Source organism: Mustelus asterias, chromosome 28 (assembly GCF_964213995.1).
Source record: "Mustelus asterias chromosome 28, sMusAst1.hap1.1, whole genome shotgun sequence".
NCBI classification, from domain to species: Eukaryota; Metazoa; Chordata; class Chondrichthyes; order Carcharhiniformes; family Triakidae; genus Mustelus; species Mustelus asterias.
The window spans coordinates 27,765,294-27,781,139 of record NC_135828.1 but is presented as its reverse complement, the minus strand read 5'-3'; the positions used below and the strand labels follow the sequence as shown (position 1 = coordinate 27,781,139).

General features: G+C 46.2%; 1 protein-coding gene across 1 annotated transcript in view; it reads right to left on the bottom strand.

Moving 5' to 3' along the window:
* Positions 1-15,846, bottom strand: part of fam149b1 (family with sequence similarity 149 member B1) — a 128,795-nt gene that overhangs the window by 63,525 nt on the left and 49,424 nt on the right. Inside the window, exons 8-9 of the mRNA XM_078199769.1 lie at positions 15,292-15,419; positions 4,956-5,059 (exon numbers count right to left, since the gene is read on the bottom strand). Coding sequence (XP_078055895.1) covers positions 4,956-5,059; positions 15,292-15,419 — 232 coding nt within the window. The remainder of the gene's footprint in view (positions 1-4,955; positions 5,060-15,291; positions 15,420-15,846) is intronic.

Genomic DNA, 15,846 nt, shown 5'->3' with positions numbered 1-15,846 from the left:
TTATCAAAGAGAAAACTAGGTATGGCCTTAAAGTTGTCACTTCTCACAAAATACTTTACTTCTGACTTTACTTATTGTACGATGTCTGTTAGGTAGTGATGAAGATTGAGACATGATAAGGATCGGATAGATTTGGGGAAACAGATAGTCATTCCATAGAAGAATATATCATGGACTTTAACAGACTGTATAAAAGATTGAAAAAAATCAATTCAGATATCCCTAGGCCGGTACTTCTATTTAAATTACTGGGGAGGCAGTGACAGATGATGAAATTTGAATTCAATACAAATCTGGAATTAAACGCTTTATGGTAACATTGAAACCATTGTCGATTGTTGTAAAAACCCATCTGGTTCACTAATGTTTCCTCCGGGTGCTCCGGTTTCCTCCCACAGTCCAAAGATGTGCGGGTTAAGTGGATTGGCCATGTTAAATTGTCCCTTAGTGTCAGGGGGACTAGTTAAGGTAAATGCATGGTGTTATGTGGATAGGGCCTGGGTGGGATTGTGGTTGATGCAGACTCGATGGGCCGAATGGTCTCTTTCTGGGGCGGCACGGTGGCAGTGGTTAGCATACCTCACAGCTCCAGAGATCTGGGTTCGATTCCCGGCTTGGGTTACTGTCTGTGTGAAGTTTGCGTGGGTTTCCTCCGGGTGCTCCGGTTTCCTCCCACAGTCCAAAGATGTGCGGGTTAGGTTGATTGGCCATGCTAAAATTGCCCCTTAGTGTCCTGAGATGCGTAGGTTAGAAGGATTAGCGGGTAAATGTGTCGGGATATGGGGGTAGGGCCTGGGTGGGATTGTGGTTGGTGCAGACTCGATGGGCCAGATGGCCTCTTTCTGCACTGTAGGGTTTCTATGATCTATGAAAAGGATTAAAGACAGGCTGAAGAAGGAGAAAAGCGCCTTTTACAGATTACAGCAGAAGACAGATTAGAAAAATAATCATAGAATCATAGAAGCCTACAGTGCAGAAGGAGGCCATTTGGCCCATCGAGTCTGCACTGACCACAATCCCACCCCTGGGTGGGACCCCTATCCCCATAAACCCATGCATTTACCCTGGCTAGTCCCCATAATACCACCTAACCCGCACATCTTTGAACTGTGGGAGGAAACTGAAGCACCCGAAGGAAACCCATGCAGACATGGGGAGAATGTGCAAACTCCACACAGACAGTGACCCAAGCTGGGAATCCAAAGATTCAGAATACTTGAGTGGAGAGATTTCTTCTCAATTCTGTCCTAAATGATCAGACGCTTATCCTGAAAAGGGGGCACAGTGGTTAGCACTGCTGTCTCACATCGCCAGTGACCCGGGTTCAATTCCAGCCTCAGGGCATTGTCTGTGCGGAGTTTGCACGTTCTCCACATGTCTGCGTGGGTTTCCGCCGGGTGCTCCGGTTTCCTCCCAAAGATGTGCGGGTTAGGTTGATTGGCCACGCTAAATTAACCCTTAGTGTCAGCGAGATTTGCAGGGTAAATATGTGGAGTTGAGGGAGTAGGGCCTGGGTGGGATTGTGGTCAGTGCAGACTTGATGGGCCGAATGGCCTTCTTCTGCACTGTAAGAATTCTATGAGAAACTGTGCTCCTGTGTTTCAGACTCCTGACCAGTGGAAACAATCTCTGAGACCACGTTATCAAGCCCCTTCAGAGTTGTGTAGGTTTCAATCCGGTCGCCTCTCATTCTCAAGAGAATTCTAAACTCAAGAGAATATAAGCCCAATTTACTCTGCCTCTGATCCTAGGGCAACCCCATCATTTCAGGGACCAATTTAGTGAACGTTCACTGGACTCTCCAATGCAAGTATATCCTTCTTTAAGTATAGAGTCCAAAACTGCACATTGCTGTCCAGGTGGGGTCTTACCAAAACCCTGTACAATTGAAACAGGACTTTTTTATTCTTGGACTCCAACCCCACTGCAATAAAGGCCATCATGCCATTTGCCTTCATAATTGCTTGCTGCACCAGCACACTAACCTTTTGTGTTCCTTGAATGAGCACAGCCAAGTGGAGATAAGAAAGACCAAGAGGCAGAAAACATCGTTGGAGGTTGTCTCTGGGCCCCCAAAGAGTAATGGAGATATAAGGGAAGGTATTAAACAAGAAAGCAGAGATGCGTGTCGTAAAGGTAATCATGGGTGACTTTAACTTACACATAGATAGGACAAACCAAACTAGCAATTGGATAGTGATGAAGAAGTTCCTCGAGAGTGTACACGGTGGGTTTTTTGACCAGTACCTTGAGGGACCAACCAGAGTGGGTATTGTACCATGATAAAAGATTAACGAACAATCTTGTTGTGGGGGGGGTCCCTTGGGGAAGACCAATCATAATATGACAGAATTCTTCATTAAGATTGAGTGTGAAGTCGTCAAATCTGAAACTAGGGAACTGAGTCTAAATATATGGAACGATGAGGGTAGGAGGCACGAATTGGCGAGGATAGATTGGGGAACCTTACAAAAGGGCTAGAAGGCTGATAGGCAATATTTAAAGAACTTGTGCATGAATTACAACAATTATTCATTCCTGCCTGGCACAAAAATAAGAGGAAAGGTGCTTCAACCATGGCTTACAAAAGAAATGAGGGATAACATTAAATCCAAAGAAGAGACTATAACATTGTCAGAAAAACCAGGAAGCATGAGGATTTGGAGAATTTCAGCAAAAGAGGACAAAAAGATTGATCAAAAGGGGGAAAATAGAGTGAGAGTAAAATTGCAGGGAACGTAGAAACTGACCATAAAAGCATCTATGAATAAATATGAGAGAGAAAGATTAGTAAATGTCTTACAGTCAGAAACTGGGGAAATTAGAATGGGGAACAAAAAAATGGCAGAAAAATTGAACACGATGGCCCAGTCTTTACAAGAGAGTAAGAAATAACCTCCCAGAAATATTCGGGAATCAAGGAGATGGTGGGATTGAAGGAAATCAGTATTAGTCAGAAAATGGTGCTGGGGAAATTAATGGGGTTAAAGGCTGACAAATCACCAGGGAATAATTATCTACATCCCAGATTATTAAAGGAAGTGGCCTTGGAAATATTGGATGCACTGGGTGGTCATTTTCCAAAAATTCTATTGCCTTTGAAGCAGTTCCTACAGATTGGAGGGTGGCAAATCATAGAATTCCTACAGTTCAGAAGGAGGCCATTTGGCCCATCGAGTCTGCATCGCCAACAATCCCACCCAGGCCCTATCCTCGTAACCCCACATATTTACTCTGTTAATCCCCCTGACACTAAGGGGCAATTTAGCACGGCCAATCCACCTAACCTGCACATCTTTGGACTGCGGAAGAAAACTGGAGCACCCGGAAGAAACCCACGCAGACACGGGGAGGATGTGCAAACTCCACACAGACAGTGACCCCTAGCCGGGAATTGAACCCAGGTCCCTGGTGCTGTGAGGCAGCAGTGCTAACCATGCACCATAGTGCCGCCCGTGCCGAGCTTCTCACAGCTCAGGAAGCCTGACAGTGAGATGGAGGTGAAAGTGGGTGGCTCCGGAAGATCAGCGCTTTAGCAGCACTCCTAGTCAGCCAGAAGGAGGCACAAGTGCTTCCCCTGGTCTTTCGAGGATCCAGTTCCCTCTCCTCTGCAATCACAGTCATGATTAGTGGTTGCTCCTATTGTCTGATCTCTCGCTCGCAATGCCAGGTTCTCTCCCAACTACATTAACGTATTTACACCCAACAGAGAAAGAATTTGGCTGGCTGCTGGACAGAGGCCATGCTGTTAAATTCTACAGAATGGTCTGGCCTCTGGCAGCAGCAGCCCCCCTCATCCCTGCCCCAGCTACAAGAAGCACTCTACACCCCTGCCTGTCTCCTGTGAATATTGAGGGTTCTGTTGTGGAAATATCATAATCAGGGTCCCTCAGGAGATATAATCAACAGAATATGATCATAAAATAACAATACTTAATGCATTATAAAACTGAAAACAGTGCATTGCCCAGCTCCGCATGAGCAATGCCACAGGCATTTTGGAGATACTTTCCATTCAATGCCACAAGAATTCTGCAAAACAACCTAGAGAAGCCACAGCGTGATTCTGCCTCCTTCGTAACCCAATAAATAAGGTAAAGTTGCCATAGTTCCAAATGACCATTGGCTGCTCTCCCCTTCGAGGGGGAGAGCTGACTGGTAAAGATTTTAGCTGAGGGCACTACACCTCAGGTGAGGGGTAAGGTTGAGAAGGCAGGGCCTTCATGAATAACCTCAGCCGGTACGGGAATCGAACCCACGCTGTTGGTGTCACTCTGCATCACTAACCAGCCGTCCAGCCAACTGACACAACTCCCCAAAACACCAGCGACCAATGTGGGGCTTGAACCCATGACCCTGAGGTTAAGAGTCTCACGCTCTACTGACTGAGCTCGCCAGGCTCTTACACATATATTATGAAAAGCCCTGTCTGCCACCCTGAGTACATGATGTGGAGATGCCGGCGTTGGACTGGGGTAAACACAGTAAGAAGTTTAACAACACCAGGTTAAAGTCCAACAGGTTTATTTGGTAGCAAAGGCCACACAAGCTTTCGGAGCTCCAAGCCCCTTCTTCAGGTGAGTGGGAATTCTGTTCACAAACAGGGCATATAAAGACACAGACTCAATTGAGTCTGATAAATTGGTAAATTGAATCTGTGTCTTTATATGCCCTGTTTGTGAACAGAATTCCCACTCACCTGAAGAAGGGGCTTGGAGCTCCGAAAGCTTGTGTGGCTTTTGCTACCAAATAAACCTGTTGGACTTTAGCCTGGTGTTGTTAAACTTCTTACTGTGTTTACCCTGAGTACATGGTCTTTCACTCCTAGTTTACCATAGTCTCATCGTGACAGACAGAGAGATAAGAGACAATATAAATCAAAAAAAGCGATGTTGACAAAGTGAACACCACCATATGAACTGACAACAAAGCCCAACTTGAGGAAGAGTACTTACTGAATCTTCCCAGCTAGTGGAGAGTTTCTCTGGTGAAAGGGAACTCCTTGTATCTGTAAACTGTTTGGCCTGGTCTGTACTGCCCCAATGTGTGTTTGCTGAACCTGCATGCAAAAAAAGACAGAATCCAACATCAATTTACATTGCAGCACGGTGGGGCACAGTGGGGCACAGTGGTTAGTACTGCTGCCTCACAGCGCAGTTCAATTCCTGGCTTGGGTCACTGTCTGTGTGGAGTTTGCACGTTCTCTCTGAGTCTGCGTGGGTTTCCTCCCGGTGCTCTGGTTTCCTCCCACAGTCCAAAGCTGGTTAGATGCATTGGCCGCGCTAAATTCTTTCTCAGTGTACCCGAACAGGTGCCAGAATGTGGCGACTGGGGGACTTTCACAATAACTTCATCGCAGTGTAAATGTAAGCCTACTTATGACTAATACATAAACTTTACTTTTACTTAAAAGACTTCTATTCTGCTCCAGAGATGCTATCGGATAAAAAAAAGGCCATTGGCCAAAGAATACATTATTAGGAGACTGACTGAAGGTTTGGCTGATGAGGTGTGTGATAAGAACAGTGGCAGAAGGATGAGCGAATAGTGGAATTAAGTGTGGAGTTCCAGAATGTAGGGCCTAGGCAGTGAAGCATGGCTACTAATGGTGTGATGAAATGAGGGAAGAAGGCACAAGAATCCAAACTGAAAAGAATAATTAGTTCAGTGGGATTTGTATGAGAAGGTTACTGGGCTGAATGAATCCCGGGATAGGATGGGATGAAGCGATGAAGACTTAAATATTTTACGTTTAGGATGTAGGAGGATTGGGGGGGGCGGTCGCGGTTATGTATGTCAGTGTGAACATGAATAATGTCTGAGTAGAGTTTGTGTGGCAGGATTTGGGCAGAAGTTTGAATGGGGGTGCAGGATGGCATGGATATGGGTTTCAACAGGACTGAGGTAAGGTCGTGTTACAGAGATGGAAGGAGGTGGGCTTTGTGATGGAGCATATATGATGTCACAAGCTCGGCTTGTGGTTGAATTGGACCACAAGCAGGTCTGAACAATACGATTCAACCGGAGACAGTGACTTTGCATTTTTAGCTGCAAGAAATTATGGCTTGTCCAAGAAGTTGGACCAAATGTTTGACAACCCAAAGTAATGGAAAGACTAAAAGAGGTTGCGATGAGATAGAAATATAAAAAAAACGCTGGAAATACTCAATAGGTCAGGCAGGACCTGTGGAGAGAGAATAGTTATTTTTTCAGGTTGACAACGTTTTGTCAGAGCAGATTCCAATGTTGTGCTTTTGAATAAATGGGATGGTCTGGGATAGGCTGGAAGGCTGCAGAGATTAAATGACAAACGGGATGAAGGTACAAAGCAAAAGAAGATGACAATGGAACAAGTGAAGCAGCAAAACACGGGTCTGAGATGTTACTGAGAATAGCAGAATAAAAAATCAACAATGAAATAAAAATCAACGGGCAGAAGTAGGCCATTCTGGAACCTCAAATCTGCACCCTGACTACCCCCAATAACCTTTCACCCCCTTGCTTACCAAGAATCTACCATTGACTTCAAAATATTCAAAGACTGCTTTCAAAGGGGATGAGGTTCTGAAAGCAGACTTGAGGGAGAGAGGCAGGAGACGCACATTTGGAAACAAATGGATTTATTAGTGATAGACAGCATGGTTTTGTGAAGGGGGATTGTGCCTCACTAACTTGGTCGAATTTTTTGAGGAAGTGACGAAGATGATAGATGACAGAAAGGCAGTGGATGTTGTATACATGGACTTCAGTAAAGCCTTTGACAGGGTACGTCATGGTAGACTGGTATGAAAGGTGAAGTCACATGGGATCAGAGGAGAGCTGGCAAGATGGATACATAAGAACATAAGAACATAAGAAATAGGAGCAGGAGTAGGCCATCTGGCCCTTCGAGCCTGCCCCGCCATTCAACAAGATCATGGCTGATCTGAAGCGAATCAGTTCCACTTACCCGCCTGCTCCCCATATCCCCTAATTCCCTTATCGATCAGAAAACTATCTACCCGTGATTTAAACATATTCAACGAGGAAGCCTCCACCACTTCAATGGGCAGAGAATTCCAGAGATTCACTACCCTCTGAGAGAAGAAGTTCCCCCTCAACTCTGTTCTGAACCGGCCCCCCCTTATTTTGAGGCTGTGCCCTCTAGTTCTGGTTTCCCTTCTAAGTGGAAAGAATCTCTCTACCTCTACCCTATCCAGCCCCTTCATTATCTTATATGTCTCTATAAGATCACCCCTCATCCTTCTAAACTCCAACGAGTACAGACCCAATCTGTTTAATCTCTCCTCATAAGCTACACCCCTCATCTCCGGTATCAACCTGGTGAACCTTCTCTGCACTCCCTCCAAGGCCAATACAGAACTGGCTTGGCCATAAAAGACAGAGGGTAGCAGTAGAGGGGTGCTTTTCTGAATGGAAGGCTGTGACTAGAGGTGTTCCACAAGGATCAGTTCTGGGACCTTTGTTGTTCGTAGTATATATAAATGATTTGGAGGAAAATGCAGCTGGTCTGGTTAGTAAGTTCACAGACGACACAAAAACTGGTGGAGTTGCGGATAGTGAAGAGGATTGTCAGAGGTTACAGCAAGATATAGAGCTGTTGGGCAGAGAAATTGCAGATGGAGTTTAATCCGGACAAATGTGAGATAATGCATTTTGGAAGATCCAATGCATGTAGGAATTATACATCCCAATGATCCACATTTCTGTAGTCCTCCCTCCTCCACCAGCTCTTTAGCCACATATTTAACTGTATAATCTTCCTATTCCGAGACCCACTGGCATGTGGCACTGAGAGTAATCCTGAGATTACAACTCTAGATGTCCTGCTTTTCAATTTACTACCTAACTCCCTGTATTCCCTTTGCAAGACCTTGTCACTCTTCCTGCCCATGTCATTAGTACCAATATGTACCACGACCTCTGGCTTCTCGCCCTCCCTTTTGAGAATGTCCCATGCCCGCTCAGAAACATCTTTGAACCTGGCACCAGAGAGGCAGCACCACCTGGAGTCTCTTTTGTGGCCACAGAAACACCTATCTGTGCCCCTGACTCTAGAATCCCCTATTACGATGGCCCTATTGCTTTGGAAGGAGTAATTTGACAAAAAAGTACTCAATGAATGGTAAGACACTCGAAGTTCTTGGCGTTTTTGTCCACAGATCTCTGAAAGCGAAGGGTATGTTAGTAGGGTGGTGAAAAAGGCATGTGGGAGATGGGATACTTGCCTTTATCAATCGAGGCATAGATTACAAAAGCAGGGAAGTGATGTTGGAGTTGTGTAGAACTTTGGTGAGGCCACAGCTCGAGTACTGTGTGCAGTTCTAGTCGCCACATTATTGGAAGGATGTGATTGCACTGGAGGGGGTGCAGAGGAGATTCACCAGGACGCTGCCTGGGATGGAACATTTAAATTACGAAAAGAGGTTGCGTAGACTTGGGTTGTTTTCGTTGGAGCAGAGAAGACTGAGGGGTGACTTGATCGAGGTGTACAGGATTATGAGAAATATGGACAGAGTGGATAGGGAGCAGCTGTTCCCCTTAGTTGAAAGGTCAGTCACAAGGGGGCATAGGTTCAAGGTGAAGGGTGGGAGGTTGAGGGGAGATGCGAGGAAAAACCTTTTTACCTAGTGGGTGGTGACGGTCTGGAATGCGCTGCCTGGGAGGGTGGTAGAGGCGGGATGCCTCACATCCTTGAAAGGGGATCTGGATGAGCACTTGGCACATCATAACATTCAGGACTATGGGCCAAGTGCTGGCAGATGCGATTAGGTGGGACTCTTACTGCCACACACACTCTCACTGTTACACACACCCTCACACACTCTCTGCCACACTCTTTCCTAAGTTGATTGGGACTCTGGTTGAGGACAAGAAAGTAAGAAGTCTAACAACTCCAGGTTAAAGTCCAACAGGTTTATTTGCCTATTGGACTTTAACCTGGTGTTGTTAGACTTCTTACTGTGTTTACCCCAGTCCAACGCCGGCATCTCCACATCATGAGGACAAGAAAGCCAGAGGAGCCAAGAAGGGCGCCAAGAAAGTCATCAAGAAAGTGCCACCAAAGAGCAGCAGGAAGAGGAGGAAGTCCAGGAAGGAAAGTTACGTTATCCACATCTACAAAGTGATGAAGCAGGTTCACTCCAACATCAGCATCTCCTCCAAGGCAACGAGCATCATGAACTCATTCATCAATGACATCTCCGAGCGCATTGCGGGTGAAGCTTCCGCGTGGCCCATTACAACAAGCGCAGCACCATCAGCTCCCGGGAGATCCAGACTACCATGTGCCTGCTGCTGCCCGGGGAACTGGCCAAGCACGCTGTGTCAGAGGGGACAAAGGCAGTGACCAAGTACACCAGCTCCAAGTAAAACTGTACAATGCACTGAAAAATACACACCCTCACTCACTCACTGTCAACACTCACCAAATACGTGTGTGTATACACACACAAACAGAGTGGGTGCAGGTGTGTCTGGCCTCTCATGGTCAGGCTACCTCCTCAAAGTGCCCCTACCCATGGAGTAAATTAGAGGCTTCCTGAGGCTCCACTGAGTCCACCATGGCCAGATAATTTCTCCCGCAGTGCCACTGAAGCTGCTTCGTGGTGCACTTGCCTGTCACCCTTCATTGCTCCCACACATTGACAGTGAAAATTAAAACTTACCTGGCAACTGACTGCACGGTGCTCACCCAATCACAGGCTGGTTCATCCCTGCTGTTGATAGGTTTATAAGTGAGCCTATCTGCTGCCAATGCAGGGATGAAGCTGCCTGCCATTGGATGATCAAGCATGCAGCATTTTTCAGAAGTTGTCCATGAAGATTTCAACAGCTGACTCCAATGACATGGCAGGCCAGACCCAAAATGCCTCTCCGACTGGGCAGGACCCAAAATGCATTTAGATCCTGCCCATTCTGTGAGGTATTTAGATCCAGCCCAGTCGGGGAGACATTTAGATCCGGTCCCAGTGAGAGAGGCATTTTGATCCATCCCGGAGGAGAGGCATTAAAATCCAGTCCAGTCGGAGAGGCTTTCAGATGCTGTGCAGTCTATGAGGCATTTAGATGTGGTCCAGTGGGAGTGGCATTTGGATATAGTCAGGGGGACTGGGAGGAGAGAGTGAGTGAGTGAGTAATAAGCATGTCGGTGCCCGACCTCTGCTGGAGCTGAATGGGCTGCTGGAGGATGAGGAGAAGTTGAATAAGATGGCAGAGGAGATGGTCTAACCAGTGGTTCTTCACTAGACACACTCCTTGCTACAAGCAGAAGGAGCAAAAATGGAAGAGGAGACAGAGATCATTGCTCAGGAGTTTCTGGATGGTGAAATACCCTTCAGAATAAAAGAAAACTTGATCATCAGCAGCAGGTGAAAATTCAAAAGCTACGAAAGATTGTCTTGTTCCACAGATCTAAATGCCCCACTGACTGGATCCGAATGCTTCTCCGACTGAGCCTGATCTAAAAACCTCTCTGACCGGATCGGATGTAAATGTTTCACTGACAGGGCCGCATCTAAATGCCCCTCTGACTGATAAGGAATAAGAGAAAGGCTTTTAGCAAGTACAAAGGATGTAATTCAGCTGCGGCCTTAGAGGAATATACAAAGTGCAAACGGGAATTTAAGAAAGCAATTAGAAGCTCAGAAAGGGGGCATGAAAAAGGACTTGTGAACAAGATTAGGAAAAATTCTAAGATATTCCATAAATACATTAAGGGGAAGAGGTTAACCAGGAGGGCCCATTAGAGACCAAGGGGGCAATTTGTGTGTGACACTGCAGGACATTGGAAGGATGTTAAATGAATGTTTCTCATCGGTCTTCACTCTGGAAAAGCAGAACGTAGATACAGGGTTCAGGAAAAGGGACTGTGAGGACCTTGAGCAGGTTGACATAGGAAGTGAGGAGGTATTGGAAGCTTTGACGGACTTAAATCCCTAGGCCCGGATGAATTGCATCCCAGGCTGCTGTGGGAGGCGAGGCAAATTTTTAATTTCTCTGTGGCCACGGGGATAGCCATGATGTGGAGATGCCGGCGTTGGACTGGGGTAAGCACAGTAAGAAGTCTCACAACACCAGGTTAAAGTCCAACAGGTTTATTTGGTAGCAAATACCATATGTTATTTGCTACCAAATAAACCTGTTGGACTTTAACCTGGTGTTGTGAGACTTCTTACTGTGCCACGGGGAAGTGCCAGAGGACTGAAGATCAGCTAATGTGGTTCCACTATTTAAGAAGTGTTGTTGAGATAAGCCAGGAAACTACTGACCAGTGAGTCTCATGGCAGTGGAAAGGAAACTATTGGAGAAAATTCTGAAGGAGAGCATCTATCCCCACTTGAAGAGGCAAGGTTTGATTATGAATAGTCAGCATGGATTATTCAGAGGAAGGTCATGCCTAACAAACTTGATTCAATTTTTTGAGGAGGTGACTACATGTTCAGATGAGGGTAGTTTATATGGATTTCAGCAAAACCTTTGACAGGGTCCCGCATGGGAGATTTATGAAGGTGGCAAATGCATATGTGAAAAAGGGTAATTTGATAAAGTGGATTCAAAATTGGCTCAGTTATAGGAGGCAGAGGGTGATGACAGAAGGTTGCTTTAGTGTTAATGATCTGTTGGGGAATAGTGGTGAGGGCACTTCACACTCGCTGGGACGGAGGTAGGGACTCTCCAGAACACTAGTGATTGGAGGACTGCTGGAGACCAGGCCCATGCTGAGTCTGAGGGAGATGACGATCTGTTTGAAATCGAGATGATATGTTTATGATCTATGTGGATCAACCTTCTTTTTGTATATCCCTGAAATTATCACCTCTGGGCAGCACGGTGGCACAGTGGTTAGCACTGCTGCCTCAGTGCCAGGGACCCGGGTTCAATTCCAGCCTCGGGTCACTGTGTGTGTGGAGTTTGCACGTTTTCCCTGTGTCTGCGTGGGTTTCCTCCGGGTGCTCCAGTTTCCTCCCACAGTCCAAAGATGTGCAGATTAGGTGGATTGGCCATGCTAAAGTGCTCGTTAGTGTCAGGGGGATTAGTGGGGAATATAGATGGGGTTACAGGGATAGGGCCTGGGTGGGATTGTTATTGGTGCAGATTTGATGGGCCGAATAACCTCCTTCTGCACTGTAGGGATTCTATGATTCTATGACCATGTCAATTCAAGCCAGATGTGTTTTGTGTGCTGCATTGATGTCAGACTAATCACTGCCTGATCAGGAATTTCCAGGGTATTAAGCTTTATTTGTTAGGGATGGCCTCCTGGATGGATGAGTGTTACGTGCTTGGGACGATGGTAGTGCCCACTGGCGATGCAGGAACAGAGAGCGTGCCAGTGCATCTGAAGAATCACTGAATTGGGTTGTCCCTGGTATCCCCACGCTCCTGGAGGTTCCTCATAGCTTCCTCGTTGTCCTCTCCCTCTGGCTGCCTGACATCAGCATCAGAGTCCTCGTCTGTGTCCACATCAGTGGCTGCAACCACGACATCATCCTCCTCTTGCTCAAGCGGCTCCCCCCTGGAGAGTGCGAGATTGTGGACAGCACAGCAGACTATGACAATGAGCGACACCCACTCGGGCAGGTGCTGCAGGGCATCCCTGGATTGGTTGAGGCATCTGAACCTTACCTTCAGCACCCCAATGGTCCTTTCCATCACAGCTCTCATGAACACATGGCATTGGTTGTACCTTTCCTCCGCATCCATCCTTGGGCACCTTTTCAGCCGGTGACCCTTGTCATCGGTCATCTACCTATCTAGACTAGCTGGAGCACGAAGATCCTGGGCACCTCCGAGTGATGCAGAATGTACGAATCACGGAGTTGCCTGGGTACCTCGCGCACACCTGCAAGATCTGAGTTCTGTGGTTACACACAATCTGAACATTCATTAAATTAAAACTCTTCCTATTCACAAAGGCTCCTGGCTGGCCAGCTGGCGCCTTGATGTCCACGTGGGTACAATCAATAGCTCCTTGGATGCAGGGGAGCCCTGCAATGACTGCAAAACCTCTTGCCCGCTCAGCCTGGCTGACCTAGTCTGTCTTGAAATGGATGAATCTGCTCACACGCCTGAACAGTTACTAACTTAATACAGCTGTCCGCAGCTGACTGTGTTACTCTGCAGACATCACCCACAGCACCCTGGAATGATCTGGAGGCATAGAAATTTATTGCCACCGTGATCTTCAGAGCAATGGGTATTGGGTGTCCCACCACACAATTGGTGGCTATCTCAGGTTCTAGCATCTGTCAAAAGCTTGTGATGGCTTCCCTCGATAGCTGGAGCCTCCTGTGGCACTGGACCTCGGTCGTGTCAAGGTAGTTGGACCACTGCCTATACGCCCTGGCAGCTGTGTTGTGGCGTTTTCTTCAGGGAAAGTCTTCTTGCCTTCTGTGAGGCCCTGATCATCCTGTTCATGGACCTCTGCCCGAGCTGGGTGCCTGCGACCACGTTGCCTCCTAAATCTTTGTCGTCTTTAGAGGAGGAGGTGTTCCCTGCCAACAATACTCATTCGCAGGTTGGCTAATGGAGCTTACCCATGCACAGGGTGGGGGACACAGGGACCCAAACTTCTGATGCCAGCCAACAGGAAACCCCTGGGAGCCCAACACTCTGGTGAACCCGATGCACAAAACACTTTTTACACATTACAGGCCATCTCAGCTCACCCCTACAAAGGCCTAACTCCTCAGCCACTGTAGCCAGTAGGCGTTTTTTATCCCACTCTGGAAATAAAAATGATCAATTATGATTGGGCCGCCCACCTGTGTTGCCGTATGACGAGCTTAAGATCACACAGGCAACGTTAAACTCCAGTCAATTGGGGTTTTAATCCCTTTAATCACTCCTCTAATTATCGTGGGGTGCGTGCCCCGATCCATGCCTGTTCAGTGAAATATCGCGTGAGTGCGCGATGACGTTAGGATGCATGCCCAATGTCATCACACGCCATTTAACGGACATCCAGATTGGGCATGCACCCGCCCAGGAGACATACAATTCTAGTGTTAAACAAAGTGATATTTTGATTTAAGTATTTTGAGTATTAAGTGGAACAGATAAGGTGGAATAGGGAGAAATTGTTTCTCATGGTTGGGGAATCTAGGAGGCATTATTTAAAAATTAGACCGTGGTCTTATAGGAGTAAAGTTAGGAGAACACTTCTACATATAAAGGGTACCAGAAGTTTGAAATTCTCTTTTTCAAGCAGCCATTGATGCAAGACATTTTGTTAAATTGAAAACTAAGATTGATAGACTCTTTATAACAACAATTTAAATTTATATAGTGCCTTTAAAGTAATGAAATGTCCCAAGGTGCTTCAGAGGGCATTATGAAACAAAGTATGACACCAAATCACATTAGGTCAGATGACTAAAAGCTTGGTTAAAAAAAAGTAGGTTCTAAGGAGTGTCTTAAAGGAGGAAAATGAGGTCGAGAGCTGTAGGGAGAGAATTCCAGAGTTTGGGACCTAACTGAAGGCACAGCCATATGAGTGGTGGAGTGATTCAAATTAAGGATGCCGAAGAAGTAAGAATTAGGGAAATGCAGATCAGAGGGATGTGGGGCTAAAGAGATAGGGAGGGATGAAACCGTGGAGAGATTTGAAAACAAGGATGAGAATTTTAAAATCAAGGTAGAGCTCGATGGGGAACCAGTGTTGGCCATCAAACACAGTAATGATAAGGGAACAGGACTTGGTATGAGTTAAGACACAGGCTTCCATGGAGGGTGGAATGAGGGAAACCGGCCAGGAGTGCGTTGATATAGTCAAGTCTAGAGGCAACAAAGATTATAAAGTAATAATGAGATTTCAGCAGCAGATAAGCTGAGATAGAGATGATGCCAGGTGAGTCATGGTGAAGGAAATAATTGGTCTTAGTGATGGCTGGAATATTGGATCAGTTCATCTCAGGATCAGATATGACACCAAGGTTGTGAACAAACTGGTCTAATATCAGACTGTTGCCAAGAGAGGGAATAGGTGAGGAGCTGGAGGATTAAAAATATTATGGAATATGGGACAAAAGTGGAGATATGGAGTTCGGGCACATATCAGATGGGTCTCACTGAATGATGGAACAGGTCTAAAGAGCTACATGGCCAACTCATATTCCTTTTGAGTCCTAGCATCACTGCTGTAAATCTCCTCTGCACCCTCTGTACTGCAATCACATCAGTCCTGTAAGGTGATGACTTCAACTGTATACGGTACTTTAGTTGTGACCTAACTAATGATTTATGTTCCATTCTGCATCATATCAACTTTGTCCATATATCCACACCAACCTGAGATTTTGTTAGGTAAGCACTGAAAGGTGGCACTCGAACTTGCGATAACTGCGGTTCAAGAGACGCGAACAAGTTCTTAGGTTCACTTCCTGCATTTTCATCTGATGCAACACTCTTCTCTTCATCTGCAGAACACACAGATTGAATAAAGTCAGTCTTGGTCACTAAGATTAAACTCTGAAAGTGTTTCCCCATTCCATTCAGTTTATTTTAAAAGAAAATGGCGTACTCCCTCAAATCCTGATGACACCGCCTTCTGAGAGAAAGTTTGACTGGCAACTCACCGAAGTGTGTAAGAGTGTAAAGCACCAAGGCTGAGCTCAACCTCAGAATCGTTATAGAACAGAAGAAGCCATTTTGGCCCTCTGTATCCATGCCAACTTCCCATAAGATAAACTCTGCTTGTCTCACTGCTCCACATGGTCTTCCAATGTTTTTATCTTCAACTGATTATTCAAAGAACTTTTGCCTCAGTGGATTCTGCCTCCACCACACTCTCAGGCAGGCATTCCAATTTCATCACTCACTGAGTAAGAAGAATTTTCCTCCTGC